A 25,245-nucleotide genomic window follows, 5' to 3' on the forward strand; every position below is an offset into this window, starting at 1 on the left:
ATTAAAATTACTTAAACTTAATTTTTGTATTTTTTATTTATTTAAATATAAAATTTTATTTATTGAAATGTGAAAGTTAATTGAAATATGAAATTGAAATTACTTAAACCTAAGATATGTACATTTATTACTTAAAAATTTGATTTTTACACCTAAAAAGTATTATCTAAAAAATCGCATATTTTTGATCTTTTTTTCAAAAATAACATACAATTGATATACAGCAATGATTTGAATAATTTTAAATGTAATTAAATTAAATCAATGCTTAAAACAAATTTAATTAATTTTAATCTTTTCCAGGAATATACAATTAAAAGAAAATGTAAAACATTTACAAGATGAAATTCAAAATGCTCTAATAAATGGAAAAAAAGAAATTGAATTGGTAAAAAAAAAAATTCATTTTTCTTTTTAATTCTATTTTAATTTTTATTTTTTAATTTAAAAATTTGATAAAAAATTTAATTTTTAATGTAAAATTTTATTGTATTAATTTTAGCAAAATTATTGTGAATGCAAAGAAATTCCAAGTTTAAATCGTATTGAAAGTATTGGTATTGATCTCAGGTATTATTATATTTTTATTAAAATAATAAAAATAATACAATAGTAATTTTTTAATTTTTTTTTTTTAAATTTTCTTTTTATAACTTTTTAAAAATACTTTTAATATTATCGTAATAAAATTAGTAAATTGTTTTTTTTTTTTTTTTTTTGCTATATTAAATTGAATTTTTGATTTTTTTACTTTTTATTTTTTTTAAAATTTAATTTATTTGTTTTTTTGTTTTTTTGTAAAATAAAAAATTGTTAATATTTCTCAAAATTCTTTATTAGCAGATATAAAGAATTTATTAAAGTTAGTTAAACTTTAAACTAGATTAATTAAACTTTTTCAATGTATATTTCAGTTTTTGCTTTTTGTCTTTTTTCAATTAACAAATTTTAAAATGTAAAATTATACATTAATAATTTTAGTATTATTATTATTACTATTATTATTGCTATTATTACTATTATTATTATTATTACTATTATTATTGCTATTATTGCTATTATTAGTATTATTAGTATTATTATTATTATTATTATTATATTTTAGCTCAATAAATTGTTCATTGGAAAATCTATGCAAAGAATTAAATTATCAAAAAATTATTGACGCACTTATGGAGCAACGTAGTAAAACTGAGCAATTATTAAATGAAAGAAAAGAATCAATAATGGATGCATGCAATGAGTTAGTTTAATTAAAATGTTAAATTAAAATTATTTTTAATTTTAATAAAATTTGCATTACTTAAAAATTAGCAGAAATGCTTATCAAATAAAACTTTGGACATTTGCGCTTTTCATTTTAAACAATCTCTCAAATAAGCATTTGTTACATTTTATCACTAATAAAGTAGAAATTAACAAATTTAAATTTTTTCATAATTTTTAAATTAATCATTTAAAAAATGATATGCTAATTAACATATCATAGTGCAAATGTTTGCAAATTTTTAAGTATTATATTTTTAATTCTTCAATTATTATTATTTCAGCAAAAAAAAAAATCTTTTAAATTTGATAAAATTTAAAAAAATTACAAAAAAAAAAAAAATTGTCTAATGAATTTTAAAAATTTTGATAAAATTAAAAAAAAAATTACAACAAAGTTATTTTATTTATTTATTTTTTTCAGAATTATCGAATTGGAAAAACAAATTTTAGAAAATACATTGGAAAAACAATTGGAAACGATCGAAATGTAAAATTTTTCTTTTTCTTTTCACTTTTTTTTTTTTATTAATATAATTTTTTTAATTTTGTAATTTTTTTTTATATAATTTTTTTTTTTTTTTTTTGCAAATATTTCAATAAACTAAATATTTCTAAAAATTCTAAGAATTTTAACTTTTTTTTTCTATTACTTTGCTTTTTTTTTTGTTTTGTTTTCGTTTTGCTTTTTTATTTTTAAAATAATTTTCTTTTTTTACGAAATACTTCAAAAGTACAATAAAAGATTTTTTTTTTTTTTTTTTTTTTTTTTTTTTTTTTTAAAAATGTTTTTTTTTTTTTTTTTTTTTTTTTTTTTTTGGAAATGCTATCTTTCCTAATTAAATAATCTAAAAATATATTTAAAATTGATTGATCAGAAATCAGAGAATGAATAGTTTAAATTATTATTTGAATTATTTATTTATTTGTATCAATCAATTAATCGATTAATTCAATCATTTCTATTGCAAATTAAGTTTCATTAATAAGTTATTTCATTAAATAACATAATCTTATAATCGAAATTATACAAATTTGAATTGAATTTTATTAAAATTATTAATCTTATAATATAAAATACAAAAAAATGCATAATAATTAATGATAATAATAATAATAATAATAAATTGGAAATGAATATGAAATGTTTAATAAAGACATTTCATTTGTTATTAACCTAAAATTTTCTTTAATAACCGAATTTTATTTTCAACATTCTGTTGGAATTTGAAATTTAAAATAACAAAACTTAAAAACAACATTGAACTTAAAATAGCAAAATGAAATAATCATTTCAATCAAAATTGATAGTTAAATTGTAAATTAATTGAGATAGAAATTAATACAAACTAAAAATCTAACTTAAAAAATTTATTACTTTTTTAAAAAAAAAGAGTAGAAGGTAGTGTAATCCTAAATTTTCATTTTTTTTAGTGTTAAAGAATTTGATAATGCTGATGATGGTGATAAGAATGCTGAAATTGAAAATTTGATAAGATTAAAATCTGAATTGGAACAAAACCTGAAAGAAGCCAATGTCAGGTAATATCATTTTAATTAACTGTCATATGCTTATTTAAAAATTAATTTGGGTAATTATTTGTCATATGCTTATTTAAAAATTAACTTAGGTAATTAACTGTCATATGCTTATTTAAAAATTAACTTAGGCAATTAACTGTCATGTGCTTATTTAAAAATTAACTTAGGTAAATAACTGTCATATGCTTATTTAAAAATTAACTTAGGTAATTAACTGTCATATGCTTATTTAAAAATTAACTTACATAATTAACTGATATATGCTTATCTAAAAATTAGTTTAAGTAAGATTTTTAAGTAATATTATGTTTAAGTAAGATTAAAATTATATAACTAAGTATATATTTAATCGTCATTACTTTAATTTTGAATTTTAAATGAGTAATTTTGTTAAATTTAATTAATGAATAATTCTTATCACAAATTTTATGTCACCAATTCATAAATTGTTAATTTGTATTAATTTTTTTTTTGAAAATCTTTCTTTTTTTTTTATTAATTTCAAATTTAAATTCATGATATTTGATATAGCAATAGCAATTATTTGCTCTTTAACTATCATTTCATCATTATTTTTTCTTTTTTTTCTAATTTTAATAACAATCTTTTAATAATAAAAATAAATTAATTAAAATTTTTGATTGGAAATTAAAAAATCATTTAATCAGTTTTAATTTTTTAGCATTGGTTTGATTAAGTAATTAAAAATGAATTTGCTGATTGTGATAATAATAACAATACGATTAAATTTAATCTTTGCATACTAAATTATTTTCAAGTAATATTTATTTTTTGAATATTTTAAAATATTCAAAAAATAATGTAAGCAAATTTTGAAATTTTATTTTTTTTATAGTTATAAATAAAATCTCTTTTTTTTTTTTTTTTAAAGTATTATTTTCAAAGACTAAAGATAAAACATTTAATTTAATTTTGTTTCAGTAAGTTTAGACTAATCACTGTGATATGTGATAATACTGATAACAGTATGTCATATTAAATCATTGCACTGATTAATTTCTGATAGTGTAAAAAGGCATGTGATCGTCTAAACAAAAATGACGTCTTATTTTCTTTTTAAATTTTTTAACTTAAAAAAAAAAAAAGTTAATGATTGATAAGTTTTGTTAAAAAAGAAAATTCTATTTCGTATATGTTTTTTGATTTTTGAACATTAATTAATTTAAAATGAACGTCATTTTATTGTGTACTTACTTTTAAAAAATGATGTAATTGTAGCTAATTTGAGCAAAAAAATGATTCAATTTTTCAAAAGCTAATTAATTTTAACTTTTTCAAAAAAAAAAAAAAAATTAATTTAAATTTAATTTAAATTTTTCAAAGAAAATTACTTCAAATTTAACTTTTTTCAAAAAAAAAAAAAAAAATAATAATGAAAGAATTATAAAAAATTAACATTTATATGATTGCATCATTTGAATTTTGTAAGAAAATTATTAACATAATAAAATGTTTACAATATAGTAACTTTTATAAATAAATGAATTAAATTCAAATGATTGAATTAATTTATGGTAAAGTAATTGATGAATATAAATAATAGAGTAATTAAAATTAAATTTGATTTAAAAAGTACTTTTTTTTTCTGTATTTTTGTTAAATTTTATTTATATCATCTTTTGAATGAAAGAAATTGGTCTAAAAATAAGTACACATTAGATTTAGAAAATATTTCGAATTATTTTAAAATTATTTTGATTCTAACTTATCATAAAGTATTCCTCTGATTCTAACTTATCACAAAGTATTCCTCCTGATTATAACTTATCACAAAGTGTTCCTCTGATTCTAACTTATCACAAAGTATTCCTCCTGATTATAACTTATCACAAATATTCCTCTGATTATAACTTATCACAAAGTGTTCCTCTGATTCTAACTTATCACAAAGTATTCCTCCTGATTATAACTTATCACAAATATTCCTCTGATTATAACTTATCACAAAGTGTTCCTCTGATTCTAACTTATCACAAAGTATTCCTCTAATTCTAACTCAAAATAATTCCATTCCATTACAATATTTATCATCCAGTATCATTTCAAATTATCACTTTCATCTCATTTGCATTTTATTACTCATTGTTACAATAACATTCTCATCATGCAACCTGCAATTTACCTGCACTCATCAAATAATTTGCAGTTTACCTGTTATCACCAAGTATTTTGCACTTTAAGTGTTTTCAATGATTAATCTGCAAAACCTACAATTTAGCATTTCGGTCATAGTAACCTGCACTTTTTACCTGTTCCTATGGGTGTAATCTTTAGTTTACCTGTTCTCATTAATTTATAATTTACCTGTTTTAATGTTGTGTTGTTTATTGTATGTCTAAAATGTAAATAAAATAAACAAACTAATTGATGTAAATATCAAATGATTATCTCATTTCTTTTTTTTTGTAAAAATGAATCAATGATGTGAAATTAATTGTTAGTTCTTTAGTTAAATTTAAAAATGAACTTTTTTTTTTTTTTAAAAAAATCACGTGGCATTGTTGATTTTTGATTTTACATTGATTCAATATATAAGCATTGAAATGAATCACTTTTATCTTTCAATTTTACACTAATCTTTAAAATTTTACTAATTGTACTTTACTATTTACTTTTTATTTTCTAATCTTTTTCAAATTATTTATTTTTACTTTTTTTCTTCTCTCTCTCTCTCTCTCTCTCTCTCTCTTGCATTTATCTGCTCATATAATAAAATTTGAATAAATTAATTGAGAAAATTAAAATCAGTATGAAATTTGATTGGTTTGATTGTTTTTGTATTGCTTAATTATTTGCAATTTAATTTATTTATTATAATTTTTTTATTGGTTCTTTATCTTTATAAAAACAAGAAAAAAAAAAAGTTTATGAATATTTTTTCTTTTTTCTTGCTGAACATAAATATTAATAATTGATTAGTAATATAATTAAATAGTATGATTTAAGTATAAGTAAGAAATATTTTTAAAAAATATGAAAACAATATTTGTTAAAAAATTAAAATAATTAATACTTGATAAAAGTATTATCATGAATTTCTTCCTGAAAACAACCAAAAATATATTTGCCGGAATGATATGAATTTGATTTAAATAATTAATTATATTGAATAATAATTAAGATAAACTGATTTTATTGTATGGAACTCTTTTCCCTTTTTTTTTTTTTTTTTTACTTAACCAATTTAAATTTGCTAATAAATATTAATGAAAGTCTAAAGCAGTAATTAATTTTGTTTATTCAATTACTTTTCTGTTAGTATATGATAAGTTAAATATGCCAAAAAGATAATAAGTCTTATAAGGTGTAATTGTTGTTATGCTCCTAAAATACTTTATATTAAGTTTGTTTACTTTATTTCATGAGTAAGTTATGAGTAATCAAAAGATACTTTACTGCATGAATAAATTACAAGTAATTAAAAGTTGCTTTCTTAAGTTTGTTTACTTTACTTCATGAATAAATTATAAGTAATCAAAAGGTACTTTAATTCATGAATAAGTAATCAAAAGGTACTTTACTTCATGAATAAGTTATAAGTAATCAAAAGGTACTTTAATTCATGAATAAGTAATCAAAAGGTACTTTACTTCATGAATAAGTAATCAAAAGGCACTTTACTTCATGAATAAGTTATAAGTAATCAAAAGATAATAACTGAATGCTTACTCACAAATAATCGATCAATTATTCCGATTATCATATGATCGACTAATTTTGACTATATCACATTTATGTGACATCTTTGACAATTATTATCTTTTATTTATTGTTTATTTTCTTTTTCTAACTATATACAACTATATTTTTATTTCATTTTATTAATCAAATTCTTCGAGCATTACGAATTACAGAAATCATCATGCATATTTTAGAGGAGCGCAAATGTCGCAAATAATTATTTCAGAAACGAAGAGATGTCGGCATTGCTTGATAAAAAAGAACAAACAATTGATGCAATCATTAATGAAAAGAAAGCAATTGAAGTAGAACGTAATTGTTTACAACAACAAGTTGATAATCTAAAACAACAATGTTATAACCTTTCACCTTTTGCAACCAATATTTCTCATAAGGTAGCAGATTACGATAAATTTTAATTCTTAAAATTTAAGAAATTATGATTAATTATGTCTCGAGAAATCATAATTAAATTTGTTTCGAGAAAAAAAAAGCAATGAGTAATTTAGATAATTTAAATTTAATCAAATTAAAATAAAATAATACAGTATGCCGCATTACTGTATTACCGTTGATTGATGCAAGCGTAGTACGGTATTCCTCCAAATACAATTTTTATTTCAAACAAATTTTTAGAAAATAATTTGAAATGATTTATTATTTTGACTTAATTTGAAATGATATATTATTTTAAGTTGTTTACTCACAAATACATTCTAATAATATTTGATTACAATTAATTATTAATTTACTATTACAAATATGTTTATCTTATTGTTATTGTTCAAAAAAAAAGTCCAATAAATTTATATCTAAGAAATTGATTAAATCTAATAAATTTATAAATTATGGCTATTAATTATAAGTGACGTTTTTATTTTTGAAATAATAACAATTAAATTATTGCTATCTTGAGAAATTATAATGAAATCTATTTCGACAAAAAGCTAAGGATAATTTAGAAAAAAATTAAATTTAATAAAATTAAAATAATTATTTTGCATAGAATTTGTCAACATTTTCTGTTATATTTTATTTAATTATTATTTTAACAATATTGTGAAGCTATTAATGATATCATTTTAAAATTGAAAAAAATTTTTTTTAGGGTGAAAATGAGACCGAATTAATGATTCGATTATATGAAAAGGATGATCAATTGCAACAGTTTACCACTGAAATAGCTGAGAAAGTAGAAGAAATTACGTATGTATTTTAAATTTATTCCTTTTCTTTTTTTAAATTTTTTTTTTAAATTTTTTTTAAAAAATTTAATTAACTGGAACGAGTTGTTTGTTTTTAGAAAATGATATAAGAATGAAAGAGGAGAGAGAGAGAGAGGGAGGGAGAAGAATTTTGAAAAAAATTTCATTTCTTTATTTTGAGATTTTCGAATTTATTTAACTTGCTGCTAAAAGTTTTAAGTTAATTTAGAAATAAAAGCAATATTTTCATTTATAATATTATTGAGGCAATTATTAAAATAATTTAAAATAAAATAAAAACTAAATTTCAGAATTTATTAAAATAATTTAAAATAAAATAAAAATTAAATTTCAGAAATTTGCATCAAGTAATCAAAGATTTAAGAGATGTAATCGGTGAAAAGAATCGAATAATTGATGATTTGAATAGGATAACAAGTGAGAAAGAATGGAATCTCGGAGAGTATCGACAATGGCTTACTGATGCTAATAATAAGTATGTAAATATATTCTTTTTAATTATTTATTTTAATTACTTATTTTAAAATTCATAATTTTATTTTATAAAATTTTAATAAAACAGCAACAAATAATCTGTAAATGATTTGAAAAATGCTTAAATAACAATAATTTTACATGCAAATTTCACAAATAATATAAAATAAATTCAAATTTAATTCCCACATTTAATTTTATTTAAGTATCGTATTATCATTAATAAATTTTAGAATAGATATTCTTGAAAGAGAATTAAGCGATGCTCGACATGGAGCAAAGTTAAATAAAATTGAACTTGACAAGCTGACCAGTGAAATAGATGAGAAAAATGCGAAAATTTCACAGCTTCATAATAAGTAATTCTTTATTTATTTCAATTAAATTTTATTTCCATGTAAAACTCTTTTTTTTTTAAATCTCAATTTTAATTTAATAATTGAAAAGAAAAATTAAACTCTAATTTTTCTTTACAATCCTAATTAATAATTTCATTTCCAATTTAGAATTGCTAAACTGGAATCAGATGCTATTAATGTTCAGTACGAGAAAGAATTACTACCAAATGAGGTATTTAAATTTCAAAATTTAATTTTTCAATTGTTTTATATTATATTTTAAGTAATAAATTATTTATAAATTTTCATTACAAATTCAATTACTATTTTATTATCTTAGGATTTCTCATCAAAATTATCAGTATTACATGAGAAACTTTCAAATATGGAAGAATATGTGCAATTTCAGGAAGAAGAATTACGACGATTGAAAGAGGTAAAAATGATAATTTAATTTTAAAAAAATTTAATTAAAAGAAAAATGCTTGAAGGTGATGCTAATAATAAAGATGAAGCTAGTAAAAAATTAAAATTTTTATCAAAAAATATTAAAGTAATAAAAAAAAAAAATGAAATAAAAAAATATAATATCAAAAATTTAAAATATTTACATAATTTTCAATAAATATTAATTAAATTCTTAATAAAAAAGAATTAAAATAACAAGAAAATTTGTAATATAAATAAGAAAAAAGTTTTATTTTTTTTTTATTTTTAATTTTAAAATATTTTATAGCAAATATACAAATTGAATGTATTAGGTACTTCCTCAGATAATATCGAGAAATTAATTTCTAATATTTTATAATTTAAATTATACAAAATTAATATTATTTCTGTTTAATGTATTATTAATGATTTGAAACATTCTGTTTCATTTATAATTGTAAACATTTAAAGAATTAAATTTTTTTTTTTTTTTAAAAAAAAAGGTTTTATTTATTTACATTGCAAAATTTGTTTTTATTTTTTTAATTCGTTTCTTCAATATTTAATTAATACTTATTTACATATATATTTTTATATAAAAATTATTACTTTATAATTCAATTATACAACTTATTATTATTATTATGGATTTAAAATATTTTTTAAATGATAAATGATTCAATGATAAATGATAACAATTTTAAATTGATAATGAAAAAAGTATAACTTAACTTTAGGAACACGCACAAACGTTAGCAAATCAACAAAATGACGTATCGCCAACAAGCACTGCCATTCGTATGTTAATTTAAATTTATTAATTTAATAAACAAAAAAAAAAAAAAAGTTGTTTTTTTGAAACGAAAAAAAAAAGTTGAAAATTGTTAATTATTTTAAAAGAAATATTTATTTGAAATTATCACTTTGAAAGGAATTAATAAATATACTAAATTAATTATTTTTAATACTAAATTAATTAATTTGAAAAGTTGACATGAAAATTAATTTAGGAGCAGAGCTAATTTGCATAAACACAGTAACAGTGATGGAAATTTAAGTTATTAACAAAATTCTTAATTTTATTTAATTATATTAGAAATTTTTGAAAATGTTCAAAAATTATTAATAAGAAATTTGAATTAATCAAGTTGATATAATTTCTTGTTTATTTGTTATTGTTTGTTTAGAAAAATATCTAAATAAGAATGCATTTTCATTTCAAATTTAATTTTCTGTTTCAGAATTGAAAATTGAAAACATTCAATTTTCGAATTTAATTAAAGTAATTTTTTTAACCAAAAAAAAAGGGAGCAATTACTTTAACTTTATAAAATTTGCATTTTATCAAATTTAAATGATTATCATTGTTGGTTAGCAATTTCAAAAATTCTTCCACATTCATGTTTTAATTTTAGGCTATTATTTCAGGTTTTTTAATAATTAATTTTAGGCTATTATTTTAGAACACTTCCAAAGTATCTAAATTGTTTTTAGAATATAAATTTAACATTTTGTAGTGTTTCTATAAATGATTGAATTTTATTTAATTTTAAGAATCTCATGGAATTGGTGGTAATCAGATAATGTCGGAGGAATATAATGAATTATCCTCGGAGTTAATTATTTTAAATCGTAAAAAATATGAATTAGAAGAAAAGGTAAGTAATTGAAATTTATTTCAAATTTGAAAATGAAAAAAAAAGTACTTTTTTGTTATTTTATGAAAAAAAGAAATAAATAAATAAATAAATATTTATTAATAAATGATGCTGCGACATTTTCATAAATTTTAATTATTTCAATTTCTTTTTTTTTTAATAAATTAATTAATTATATCAAATAAAATTCTATTCAATTATACTTAATTAAACTTTTAATGCTATATGAAATTATTAAAATATTTGTTATAGAACAAAAACTTTCACAAATTTGAAATTACATTTTAAAAAATAAAAAAGAAAAATACTTCCTTTTACTTTTTTTAAATGGTTTTTTCTTCTTTTTTTTTTTAACAAAAAAAATTATGTTTAATATAAATTAATATTTTTTTATTTAAATTAATAAAAATCTTTTTTTTTTTATTATAAATAATTTTTTTTAATTTAGTATAAATTAATAATTTTAAAAAAAAATTTTTTTTTTTAAATTAAATTAATAATCGATTTATTTTAGGTGAAACGATTAGAAAATGAATTACAAAGTTCATATGAAAAGGTCAAAGGGCATGAAGATGAGCAACGTCGAACAGGTGAAGAGATATGGCTTGCTAAGGAACGTGTTGCAAATCAGGAACGTGAATTGCAAGATTTACACGGACAGTGCACGTGGTTACGTGATGAAAATGCACGACTTCAAAGTGAATTAACTGACGCACGTAAAAAGGTAAAAATTATTAATTAATTTTCATTAAATAATAATTGCTTAAATGAATAGCAAATTTAATTTAAATTAAAAATTTAAATCAAATTTAAATTAGAAAATTTTTGTTAATTTTTTTTTTTCTTAAAATTTTTTAATTTTTCCTAACAATAATTTATTTTTATTTTTTAAAAAATTATCCCAATTTTTTGTTTTTCTTTTTTTTTATTTGGTCTAAAATTGACAAATTTTTTTTTCTCTTTTTTTTTATTAATTATTTGATGCAAGTAAAAGTTAAATTTGAAAAAGATAGAAATTAAATTGTACTGAAGAAAAAAAAATTTTTTTTCTCATATTTAAATTAAAAATTTAAATTAGTATAAATTTTTAGCATACTGAAAATGGTGGTATTGATTGGTCGAAATTTGATGAAATGAAAAAAATTGAGGAAACATTGAGAGATGAAAAAAGTAAGGTGGAATGGCGATTAGGTGAAGTAACACAATATTGGAATGATGCAAAATGGAAGTATGACTTATTCAATAATTAAATAATTAATTAATTAATTAAATGGTTAACTTACAAGAATGAATAATTGGCTTCATTAATTTTATTAAGTGCAAATTTTTCATTATTTAATTATTTTTTATTAAAATTTATATTAATTAAATCTGAAGATGATTTGCAAATTACTCAAAAAAACAAAAATTAATTAAAAATTAAATTTTTAATTATTAAATTAATTCTTATTGATTGCATTTTGTAGTAATCTACAAAAAAAAAAATTAATTCAATTTTATTAATTAAATCTAAAAATGATTTGCAAATCATCCAAAAAACAAAAACAAAAATTATTTTAAAAATTAATCAAAAATTAAATTCTTAATCATTAAATTAATTCTCATTGATTACATTTTGTAGTAATCTACAAAAAAAAAAAAAAATTAATTTATTTTTTGTAATTAAAATTTTTTAATAATTTTAATTTATATTTTATTTAGAATTGGTGAATTAGAAGCTGGTATGGCACATAAAGAATGGTTATTGGATCAAGCAAATCAAAAAATATTTGAGTTTGTTTTTTTTTTTTTTTTTATTTTGTTTTTCTGACCAATGTAATCAATTAAAATTGATTAAATTTTTTAATTAAATGATGATTAAATTTCAATTTAATTTTATAAAATTCACAATTTTATTTCTTTATTATTTATTTATCTGATCAAATTTCAATTTAATTTTATAAAATTTACAATTTTATTTCTTTATTATTCATTTATCTAATCAAATTTCAATTTAATTTTATAAAATTTACAATTTTGTTTTTATTAATCTAATCAAATTACAATTTAATTTTATAAAATTTACAATTTTATTTCTTTATTATTTATTTATCTGATCAAATTTCAATTTAATTTTATAAAATTTACAATTTTATTTCTTTATTATTCATTTATCTAATCAAATTTCAATTTAATTTTATAAAATTTACAATTTTGTTTTTATTAATCTAATCAAATTACAATTTAATTTTATAAAATTTACAATTTTATTTCTTTATTATTCATTTATCTAATCAAATTTCTATTTAATTTTATAAAATTTACAATTTTATTTCTTTGTTAATCATTTATCTAATCAAATTTCAATTTAATTTTATAAAATTTACAATTTTATTTCTTTATTATTCATTTATCTAATCAAATTTCAATTTAATTTTATAAAATTTACAATTTTGTTTTTATTAATCTAATCAAATTACAATTTAATTTTATAAAATTTACAATTTTATTTCTTTATTATTCATTTATCTAATCAAATTTCAATTTAATTTTATAAAATTTACAATTTTGTTTGTTAATCTAATCAAATTTCAATTTAATTTTATAAAATTTACAATTTTATTTCTTTATTATCCATTTATCTAATCAAATTTCAATTTAATTTATAAATTTACAATTTTGTTTGTTAATCTAATCAAATTTCAATTTAATTTTATAAAATTTACAATTTTATTTCTTTATTATTTATTTATTTAATCAAATTTTTTGTATAAATTATTTTGTTACACCGAAAAAAAAAAAGAAAAAGCAAAAAATTTATTTATTTATTTATAGATTAGATCAAATGTATCGATTTCGTGATACCACAAAAAATTTCTTAGATGGTACATTTTTAATTAAAAAACAACCCAGTGGTGATCGATATAAATGGCGTTTAGCAATGTGGTAAAATTATAATTTATTATTTTTCATTTTCATTTTTTTTTTTTTTTTTCAATTTCAATTTTTTGTTTAATTAACAAATTTAATTTTTAGGAATGAAAGTTCACCAAATGATTTGAAAGATTATCGTCGAATATGGTTTGAAATTAGAGCACCAACAGCTAAAATTGTCTTATTAAGTGTATGTCTTTTTTTTTTTTTTAAATTAAATTAAATTAATTTTAAATTATTTCAAAAATAATAGAAGTTTTTTTTTTTTTATTTTATTTAATATAAGAGTAAATAATTGAAATTTGAAAATATTTTTAGGCAAGTTTTGTTAGTTGGGAATGTTTTCTTCTATGTCAACAATTGGACAACGATTGTAATCGATTTGGTGTTTGGATTGATATACCACCTGGACGATATGAATTTTTGTTTATTGTTGATGGACAATGGACAATAAGTGATAACTATGAAATTTGTTGGAATGAGCATGGAACGCATAATAATTGGCGAAATGTTGATTAAAATATAAATTTAAAATTTAAAAAAAAAAAAAAAATTCTTCTTGAAAAGAAATGAAAATTAATTTAAAAAATAAAAATTCAATCATTTAATTTCAAATTTTTTCTTCTAAAAAAAAAAAAAAATGAAAATTTTGATTTGAAAAAATGAAAATAAATTTGAAAAAGAAATGAAATGAAAAATGATTTTAAAATAAAAAATTCAATTATTTAATTGAAGAAAAAATAAAAAAAAAAGGGAAAAGAAAAAGAGAAAAGTATTTCTTTCCTCCCTCTCTCTCCCTCCCTCTCTCTCTCTCTCTTGAAACATTTCTTTGCAAACTTTTTTCTCTTTCTCTTTCTCTTTCTCTTTTATAAATGATATTTGCTTCATTTTTTTTTTTTTTGTTTTTTTCACTGTATTTGTCAAAACAAAAAGAAAAAAAAAAGAATTTTGGTGACAATTTCTTTTTTTGGTGACAATTTCTCTTTTTTTTTTTTTTTTTTTTTACAAGAATGTGAATAAGTGCAATTAATGATTTATGATTTTTTCAATGGTATAATTAATAATTAAATTAATTATTATTTTATATTATTTTGCATAAATTTAGCTTAATGAGAATTGCATTGATATTTGATAAGGGAAATGATAAAGATAATGATTATGATTGATAATGAATGATAATTTATGATGATAACAAGTGATAAGTCTATTTCTTATTTTAAAAAGCAGGAATTTGTCATTATTTCAATGATAATTGATAGAAATGAATAAGCGAATTAATTAATTAGTCATTACTAATTAAACAAAATTTTATGATTATATGATAATTGATAACAAATGATAATTTATGATGATAACAAATGATAAGTCTATTTCTTATTTTAAAAAGCAGGAATTTGTCATTATTTCAATGATAATTGATAGAAATGAATAAGTGAATTAATTAATTAGTCATTACTAATTAAACAAAATTTTATGATAACATGATAATTGATAACAAATGATAATTTATGATGATAACAAATGATAAGTCTATTTCTTATTTTAAAAAGCAGGAATTTGTCATTATTTCAATGATAATTGATAGAAATGAATAAGCGAATTAATTAATTAGTCATTACTAATTAAACAAAATTTTATGATTATATGATAATTGATAACAAATGATAATTTATGATGATAACAAATGATAAGTCTATTTCTTATTTTAAAAAGCAGAAATTTGTCATTATTTCAATGATAATTGATAGAAATGAATAAGTGAATTAATTAATTAGTCATTACTAATTAAACAAAATTTTATGATAATATGATAATTGATAACAAATGATAATTTATGATGATAACAAGTGATAAGTCTATTTCTTATTTTAAAAAGCAGGAATTTGTCATTATTTCAATGATAATTGATAGAAATGAATAAGCGAATTAATTAATTAGTCATTACTAATTAAACAAAATTTATGATTATATGATAATTGATAACAAATGATAATTTATGATGATAACAAATGATAAGTCTATTTCTTATTTTAAAAAGCAGAAATTTGTCATTATTTCAATGATAATTGATAGAAATGAATAAGTGAATTAATTAATTAGTCATTACTAATTAAACAAAATTTTATGATAATATGATAATTGATAACAAATGATAATTTATGATGATAACAAGTGATAAGTCTATTTCTTGTTTAAAAAAGCAGAAATTTGTCATTATTTCAATGATAATTGATAGAAATGAATAAGTGAATTAATTAATTAGTCATTACTAATTAAACAAATTTTTATCACACATTAAAATGATACAAATGATAAAGCAGAAAATGTTCAAAAAATAAAACAAAAAAAAAAATTTAAAAAAAAAAAAATTTAACAAAAAAAAAAAGCAAGCAAATGTTGTAATTGTTTCCGCTTAAATTTAAAAGTAAATTAATTTCTTAAAATTTGAAAAAATAATTAATCCTTCTAAATGCTTCATTTTAATCGATATAACAAATTAATGAAATCAAAAAAGTTATTATTATTTTTATTTTCATTTTAAACTATTTTACATTTTATACTATTATCAAACGAAAACGAAATTTAAACTAAAAAATTTCTCTGATAATTATTAATTAAAAAAAATAGAATTTTTTAACAAAATTTTTTATTTCATATCATTTTTTCATTTATTGCAATAATTTTTTTTTTTTTTCAATCAAAAAATATTTTCAAATAAAGTTTTGAAAAAATTAAAAAAAAAATTTTTTTTGAGAAATTAAATAATCAATTAATTTAAGAAATTAAACAAAAGTTAAAAGTATTAATTGTCTGAACTTCTTAGCTTCTTTTTTTTTGAGTTTAATTTAATAATAAATTAAATATTGTATTTAAATTTAAATTTAAAAATTGAAATTTTATTAGAATGTATACTAAAATTACTGATAAACAAAACGCAATTATGTGAGTTTACAGTAGTTAATAAATAAATAAAAAACAAAATTATATTTCTAATTAAACTTTAAAATTGATTTGACAAAAAAAAAAGTATAAATTATAAATTAATGAAAGAGATAGAAAAGAATAATTAAAAGTAACAATTCAATATTATATAATATTTTCATTGATCCATTTGTTTTCTCGTTTGTTGTTGTCGAAATTGCAACTAAATTAATAAAATATTAATTTAAATATAATTTAAAAGAGGGAGAGAGAGGGAGAGAGGGAGAGGGAGAGAGAGAGAGAAGTTTGATATTATAAAATAAAATGTGTAAATTTTAATTTAATTAATATGTTATAGTTATAATTTACTCTATAACATGTAAAATTAAATTTTAAAAAATGAAAATTAAGAATATATCATGATATTTTATTGATGAGCTATTACTTGTTAATGATACTTTATTATTTTATTTTAATATTTCAAAAAAAAAAAAAAAAAATGAAAAGAAAAATTCAACTAACCCATCGTAGTTTCAATTGAAGTTTTAGACGATGCTATAATCATATGAAATTATGTTTGATATTTAAGAAAAGAGAGAAAATGAATTGATTTTTATGATTATCAAGTAATCATGATTCAAAGTTATCAAGTAATCATGATTTAAAGTTATCAAGTAATCATGATTCAAAGTTATGAAGTAATCATGACTCAAACTTATCAAGTAATCATGATTCAAAGTTATCAAGTAATCATGATTTAAAGTTATCAAGTAATCATGATTCAAAGTTATGAAGTAATCATGAATAAAAATCATCAAAGTATTGCTTATAACTTACTTATTATTTCATTTGAAATTGCAAACAAATATTTTATTAACCTATTTACAGTCATTGATAATACTAAACGAAAGTACAAATTACATTTTTTTTTTTTAAGTAATACTTTTTTATTTTTTAAATGATATATTATCATTTTTCAGTTATCAAATTTAAATGATAACATTAATTAAGTGGAAATTTAATTAATTTAAAATAATCAAACGTAATTTTTATTTACTCATAAGTTTTCTAATAATTAAATTAATTAATTAATTCTTACATGGTATTTCGGTGGTTATTCTTGGTCGTATGGTTGTTTTAACTTCTGGCAAATCTTTTGATGTTTGTACTAAAAAAAACAAACAAACAAACAAACAAACAAACAAACAAAAAATAAAAACAAAATTATATTTTAGTATTAATAAAAAATTATCAATAAATGGACTGTATAAAAGTGTATGAATTGAAATATTAATCATTTGTGATAATTAAAATTTTATTTTAGAAATGAAATACTAATTTTGTCTTTTTTATTTTTTTAAAATAAAATTGTTTCAAATTCATTGTTTATTATCACAAAAATGATATCTAGTATATTGTATAGGTGATAAAATCTCTTATCACAAGCAGTAAGTAATACATACTGTTATAGGCAGTGATAAAACCGTATGCAGCATTATCTTTTTGGCCAATCACAGTGATAACATATGAACCGCTTGAAGTGATAACATAAAAACCACTTGCTAGTGATAAGGTAGTATAGTAGAATGTTTGATGATAAAATGACATTGGTGACCAATTCCAAATAATTTCAATTGGAATTTTTCTACCAATAATTGTGGTAGATGTTGCATCATAATCACCTATGATCTGATAAAAAAAAAAAAAGAAAGAAAAAAAAATTAAATTACTAAAAAAATAAAATAAAATCAGAATTTAATAAACATTTTAATTTATTTGCTTCAAACTACTAAAATTATTATTTTGAATTATTTTAATTCTATTTAAAAGTTTTTTTTTTAGTATTATTAAATTTTTTATTTACTTTTACTAATAATATGTTCTCATCATTACTGACTTTTTTTCTTTTGATATATTACAATTTTAAAGGTAAAATTAATGCATTTTTTTTTAAAAAAAAGAACTAATTAAAATTCTATATTAAAAATTAAAATTGAAAAAAATAAAATTAATTTTTAAAATTTACTGTAACAATATTTTCATCAGTTGGTACAAAAAAAGTTGTTAAGCCAGTAACAAATTGTGATAATGAAATATCCAAATCAAGAAATGAACCATCAATTAAATAACTGTCGTAGCCACCGTATCGTAGTATTTGTAACATTGTAGAACTTAAAAAAATTTGCAATAAATTTGTTAAAATTTAATTGATAACATTTAAATTCAATTTTAAATTGAATTTAAATCTAAATTAATTGTTTGAATTGATGCGATTTATAAGTTTTTATTGTTGTAATATTGTGGAACTTGAAAAAAATTTGCAATAAGTTTGTTAAAATTTAATTGATAACATTTAAATTCAATTTTAAATTGAATTTAAATCTAAATTAATTGTTTGAATTGATACGATTTATAATATTTTATTGTTATAACATTAAAGAACTTGAAAAAAAAACTTGCCAAAATTTTTAATTAATCATTTTTTCAGGAGCAAATCTATAAAATTTAATTGATAACATGTAAATTCAATTTTAAATGTGTAATTTAAATTAGATCTAAATTTCAATAAATTTTTGAAATTAATACGAATTACAACATTTTATTGTTCAATGTATTAGCAAAATTTTTAATCAATTATCTTTTTAGAAATAAATCTGTAAAATTTAATTGATAACATTTAAATTCAAATCTAAATCTAAATTAATTGTTTTGAATTTAAAAAATACGAACCAAAATTTTTTATTGCTCAATTTATCATTAAAATTTTTTCAAATTTTATCACTGTTTACTCTTACCTGGAATTAATGCCAACATTTAAATTGTATTCCTCAAATTTCACTTCATTGTATGAATCAATTAATGGATAACATTTATCATTTCCCATTTCATCGAATACAGTAAACTTTGAATTGCATAATAAATTATCACTGTTAACAGTTGTTATCAGTAGCTCCTTCATATCATATAACATCGAAACATGATAATCGTTTACATTGTAACAACCGAAAATTATTTCTATTAGATTAATTCATATACATGTATATCAGTTCTGATAATTTACATTAAATTATTTCTATTAGATATATCAGTTTCTGATAATGATAATAATTTTAGCTAAATTCGATTTGATAAATGTTTGAATATGTGATAAGCTTTTTTTTAGTATATGAAAATATTCTAATCATTTTAAAGTTGTGCTAAAAGATATTTAAAACTTGTAATAAAAATTATTTTTATTAGGTTTAAATCAATTCTGATTAATAATAATTGAAGTTAAATTAAATTTAATAATTATTTTAATCTAGTGATAAAATAAAATCTCGAATTTCCCAATCTCATTAATAAATGAAAACTTTTTAATAATTTAAAATTTGCAAAACCTGTGAAAAAGAGTGGTGTTGGCATGTAAATACCAAAATCATTTTTAGTATTATCATCTGATGAGATTGGTAATTTTGTTACTGCAACAATAACTGCAAATGCACTATATGCAGTTGCAGTTAATGCTAAATTGCCTGTTGTTTGCAGCACCAATAAATTACCATTTGCAAGCTAAAAAAAAAATTGATTGTAATAAGTAAATTTTTAATTAATAATTATTGCAATAGGTAAATTTTTAATTAACATTAATTGTAATAAGTAAATTTTTAATTAATATTAATTGTAATAAGTAAATTTTTAATTAATATTAATTGTAATAAGTAAATTTTTAATTAATAATTATTGCAATAGGTAAATTTTTAATTAACATTAATTGTAATAAGTAAATTTTTAATTAATATTAATTGTAATAAGTAAATTTTTAATTAATATTAATTGTAATAAGTAAATTTTTAATTAATAATTATTGCAATAGGTAAATTTTTAATTAACATTAATTGTAATAAGTAAATTTTAATTAATATTAATTGTAATAAGTAAATTTTTAATTAATAATTGTTGCAATAGGTAAATTTTTAATTAACATTAATTGTAATAAGTAAATTTTTAATTAATATTAATTGTAATAAGTAAATTTTTAATTAATATTAATTGTAATAAGTAAATTTTTAATTAATATTAATTGTAATAAGTAAATTTTTAATTAATAATTATTGCAATAGGTAAATTTTTAATTAACATTAATTGTAATAAGTAAATTTTTAATTAATATTAATTGTAATAAGTAAATTTTTAATTAATAATTGTTGCAATAGGTAAATTTTTAATTAACATTAATTGTAATAAGTAAATTTTTAATTAATATTAATTGTAATAAGTAAATTTTTAATTAATAATTGTTGCAATAGGTAAATTTTTAATTAACATTAATTGTAATAAGTAAATTTTTATTTAATAATTATTGCAATAGGTAAATTTTTAATTAACATTAATTGTAATAAGTAAATTTTTAATTAATATTAATTGTAATAAGTAAATTTTTAATTAATATTAATTGTAATAAGTATATTTTTAATTAATAATTATTGCAATAGGTAAATTTTTAATTAACATTAATTGTAATAAGTAAATTTTTAATTAATATTAATTGTAATAAGTAAATTTTTAATTAATATTAATTGTAATAAGTAAATTTTTAATTAATAATTATTGCAATAGGTAAATTTTTAATTAACATTAATTGTAATAAGTAAATTTTTAATTAATATTAATTGTAATAAGTAAATTTTTAATTAATAATTGTTGCAATAGGTAAATTTTTAATTAACATTAATTGTAATAAGTAAATTTTTAATTAATATTAATTGTAATAAGTAAATTTTTAATTAATAATTGTTGCAATAGGTAAATTTTTAATTAACATTAATTGTAATAAGTAAATTTTTAATTAATAATTATTGCAATAGGTAAATTTTTAATTAACATTAATTGTAATAAGTAAATTTTTAATTAATATTAATTGTAATAAGTAAATTTTTAATTAATAATTGTTGCAATAGGTAAATTTTTAATTAACATTAATTGTAATAAGTAAATTTTTAATTAATATTAATTGTAATAAGTAAATTTTTAATTAATATTAATTGTAATAAGTAAATTTTTAATTAATATTAATTGTAATAAGTAAATTTTTAATTAATAATTATTGCAATAGGTAAATTTTTAATTAACATTAATTGTAATAAGTAAATTTTTAATTAATATTAATTGTAATAAGTAAATTTTTAATTAATAATTGTTGCAATAGGTAAATTTTTAATTAACATTAATTGTAATAAGTAAATTTTTAATTAATATTAATTGTAATAAGTAAATTTTTAATTAATAATTGTTGCAATAGGTAAATTTTTAATTAACATTAATTGTAATAAGTAAATTTTTATTTAATAATTATTGCAATAGGTAAATTTTTAATTAACATTAATTGTAATAAGTAAATTTTTAATTAATATTAATTGTAATAAGTAAATTTTTAATTAATATTAATTGTAATAAGTAAATTTTTTATTAATAATTATTGCAATAGGTAAATTTTTAATTAACATTAATTGTAATAAGTAAATTTTTAATTAATATTAATTGTAATAAGTAAATTTTTAATTAATATTAATTGTAATAAGTAAATTTTTAATTAATAATTATTGCAATAGGTAAATTTTTAATTAACATTAATTGTAATAAGTAAATTTTTAATTAATATTAATTGTAATAAGTAAATTTTTAATTAATAATTGTTGCAATAGGTAAATTTTTAATTAACATTAATTGTAATAAGTAAATTTTTAATTAATAATTATTGCAATAGGTAAATTTTTAATTAACATTAATTGTAATAAGTAAATTTTTAATTAATATTAATTGTAATAAGTTAATTTTTAATTAATAATTGTTGCAATAGGTAAATTTTTAATTAACATTAATTGTAATAAGTAAATTTTTAATTAATAATTATTGCAATAGGTAAATTTTTAATTAACATTAATTGTAATAAGTAAATTTTTAATTAATATTAATTGTAATAAGTAAATTTTTAATTAATATTAATTGTAATAAGTAAATTTTTAATTAATATTAATTGTAATAAGTAAATTTTTAATTAATATTAATTGTAATAAGTAAATTTTTAATTAATATTTCAATAAAACAAATTATTTTATATTGCAAATTAATTGTTTATTTTCTTCTATACCATATAGTAATAATAATATATTTAATTGTTTGTTCTACAACCCTATGATTATTTATTATTGTTTACTGTTCATGAGCAATCATAAGCTTATTATTTATTGTTTACAATTTGCTTACGATTACTTATGATCGCATGTGATTGCTTATGATGTAATCAATCAATGAGGATGATCTTACGATTGTTTACAGTTACTTATTATTGCTTACGATTAGTTAAAATTTTGCTTATGATTACTTACGATTGTTTACAATTATTACAATTGCTTATGATTGTTTACAATTACTTAAAATTGCTTACAACTACTCATGACTTTGCCCATGATTACTTACGATTGTTTACAATCAGAATTACTTATGGCTGCTTATGATTTTGGATATGATGTGATCGATGAAGACGATCTTGTGATTGTCTACAATTACGATTACTTACGACTTTGCTCATGATTGCTTACGATTATTTATAATCACTTACGATTGTTTACGATTACTTACGATTTTTTATGAATGCTTATGATTACTTATGGCTGCTTATGATTTTGGATATGATGTGATCGATGAAGACGATCTTATGATTGTTTACGATTACTTACGAATGCCTATGATTACTTATGATTGCTTACAACTAATTATGATTACTTGCGATTTTGCTTACGATTTCTTACGACTGTTTACGATTGCTTACGATTATTTACGATTGCTTATGATTACTTTTGATTGTCTATAATTACGACTACTTACCACTTTAGTTATGATTACTTATGATTGCTTACGATTACTTACGATTGCTTATGATTACTTATGATTGTCTATAATTACGACTACTTACCACTTTAGTTATGATTACTTATGATTGCTTACGATTACTTACGATTGCTTATGATTACTTATGATTGCTTACGATTACTTACGATTGCTTATGATTACTTATGATTGCTTACGATTACTTATGATTACTTATGATTGTCTATAATTACGACTACTTACCACTTTAGTTATGATTACTTATGATTGCTTACGATTACTTACGATTGCTTATGATTACTTATGATTGTCTATAATTACGACTACTTACCACTTTAGTTATGATTACTTACGATTGCTTATGATTACTTACGATTACTTATGATTGCTTGCGATTTTGCTTACAATTCTGCTTACGATCTGATCGATCTTACGATTATTTACGATGTAATCAATTGGGTCAAAGTTTACTTTTGGTGTAAATGAATTAGAAAATGGTTGTTTATTAACTTCTCCAACCACAGATATTTCCATATTGTTTGATTGTGGCAAGAAATATACCATTGTAATGCCATCTTCAGCAGGTGGTGGCGCAGAAAATGCATATTTACCTGTTGTCATCGATAATGGTAATACTATAATTAAATTTAATTATTAATTTCGTTCTTTTTTGTTTATTTTATTTATTTATTTTTTTGAATTAATTAAAATTTCCAAATTGTAAATTTTAAAAAAAAAGAAAAAAGTTGAAATTAAAGGAAATAAAGAAAAAGAAATTTCAACTTGAATCATACAGTTTACATCTTTATACAAAATATTTTGCTGTAACATCTGAAGCAAATGTGACAATTAGCATGTGACACTAACCAAGAAAACTGTCACCAGCATCAGTAAGGTACCAATGTGACAGAACAGTAATAGGTAATTGTAATGAATTAATGTATATTCTGCTATCTGTACATTCCAAAAAATTTGCAATAGTTGTACTTTTACAAGTATTTATAGACGATTCATTAAAATAAACCTAAAATACATTTGCGCATTTTCTTGAAATAAACCTAAAAAACATTTGCGCATTTTCTTGAAATAAACCTAAAAAACATTTGCGCATTATCTTGAAATGAACCTAAAATACATTTGCGCATTTTCTTGACATTTTTTTTTTTTTTTTTTCTAACCTAAAATAATTATAAATAATGAAAAAAAAATTCTCTTTTTTGCAATAATTTAATTTAAATAAATATATGAAATAGAAAGTGAAATTTTTTCATATTAATAAGATAATAATTAGATTAAAAATTAACATTTTAACATTTAATTCATTTTGTGAAAAAAAAAAAAACTTTTTTTTAATTCATTTTAAAATTAAATTTTAACTAAATGTTTAAGTTTAAATTAAAAGAAAACGAAAAGAAAAAGAAAAGAAAAAAAAAAAAGAATAAACTTACTTCAGCATAATTCATTGCTTCAATATTTACAGTAATTATTTCACTATCATCCAAAAAATCATTTGCATTTTTAACATTTTCAATTTGAACTGTTACTTGTTTACTATTTGGATTCATTAAGGTAACACTGATTGTTGGATTTGCATTTTTATTTCCATTATTACTCGGAAAAATGATCATAAAATGATAACCAAGTGTTGCTGCTGTGGTTGTTGATGATTGAATATATAATCTATGATATGTTATCATTGCTATAAAATATTTTTAATAAATTTTTTTTTTAAAACTAATAAAAAATCAAAAAAAAAAACAAAAATGTTTAATTTAAAATTCAAATATTTTATAATTTTTAAAAATGTTAATTGTATTATTTTTTTTTTTTGTTAATTTTACATTAATATATTTTATTTTAAATGAAATAATAATTATTATTTTTTTTTCATGATGTAATTAATTA

The 25,245-nt window shown here is 18.0% G+C and overlaps 2 protein-coding genes across 5 annotated transcripts in view; one reads left to right on the top strand and one right to left on the bottom strand.

The window, feature by feature from the left end:
- Bm9363 (Uncharacterized protein) overlaps window positions 1–14,067 on the top strand; it is a gene marked incomplete at both ends in the record, with an annotated part of 40,215 nt that extends 26,148 nt beyond the window's left edge. For all 4 annotated transcript variants that reach the window (XM_043075889.1, XM_043075891.1, XM_043075890.1 and 1 more), the window contains 19 exons: window positions 304–388; window positions 503–570; window positions 1,106–1,243; window positions 1,691–1,756; window positions 2,701–2,808; window positions 6,737–6,905; window positions 7,619–7,716; window positions 8,071–8,211; window positions 8,444–8,569; window positions 8,717–8,780; window positions 8,889–8,984; window positions 9,715–9,775; window positions 10,532–10,635; window positions 11,150–11,359; window positions 11,727–11,863; window positions 12,337–12,408; window positions 13,450–13,560; window positions 13,651–13,738; window positions 13,867–14,067. In XM_043075889.1, the coding sequence (XP_042931823.1) occupies window positions 304–388; window positions 503–570; window positions 1,106–1,243; window positions 1,691–1,756; window positions 2,701–2,808; window positions 6,737–6,905; window positions 7,619–7,716; window positions 8,071–8,211; window positions 8,444–8,569; window positions 8,717–8,780; window positions 8,889–8,984; window positions 9,715–9,775; window positions 10,532–10,635; window positions 11,150–11,359; window positions 11,727–11,863; window positions 12,337–12,408; window positions 13,450–13,560; window positions 13,651–13,738; window positions 13,867–14,067 (2,143 nt within the window). The remainder of the gene's footprint in view (window positions 1–303; window positions 389–502; window positions 571–1,105; window positions 1,244–1,690; window positions 1,757–2,700; window positions 2,809–6,736; window positions 6,906–7,618; window positions 7,717–8,070; window positions 8,212–8,443; window positions 8,570–8,716; window positions 8,781–8,888; window positions 8,985–9,714; window positions 9,776–10,531; window positions 10,636–11,149; window positions 11,360–11,726; window positions 11,864–12,336; window positions 12,409–13,449; window positions 13,561–13,650; window positions 13,739–13,866) is intronic.
- Window positions 14,068–16,987: 2,920 nt separating this feature from the next.
- Bm18072 (Uncharacterized protein) lies at window positions 16,988–25,037 on the bottom strand (the record flags this gene model as incomplete). The annotated part of the gene is made up of 9 exons (XM_043075893.1): window positions 16,988–17,025; window positions 17,570–17,638; window positions 17,934–18,159; window positions 18,497–18,641; window positions 19,266–19,485; window positions 19,851–20,022; window positions 23,812–23,975; window positions 24,208–24,364; window positions 24,789–25,037. The coding sequence occupies 9 exons, from the start codon at window positions 25,035–25,037 to the stop codon at window positions 16,988–16,990; spliced, it is 1,440 nt and encodes a 479-aa protein (XP_042931827.1).
- Between the last annotated feature and the right edge of the window lie 208 nt (window positions 25,038–25,245).

Source organism: Brugia malayi (assembly GCF_000002995.4).
Source record: "Brugia malayi strain FR3 genome assembly, contig: Bm_v4_ChrX_scaffold_001, whole genome shotgun sequence".
NCBI classification, from domain to species: Eukaryota; Metazoa; Nematoda; class Chromadorea; order Rhabditida; family Onchocercidae; genus Brugia; species Brugia malayi.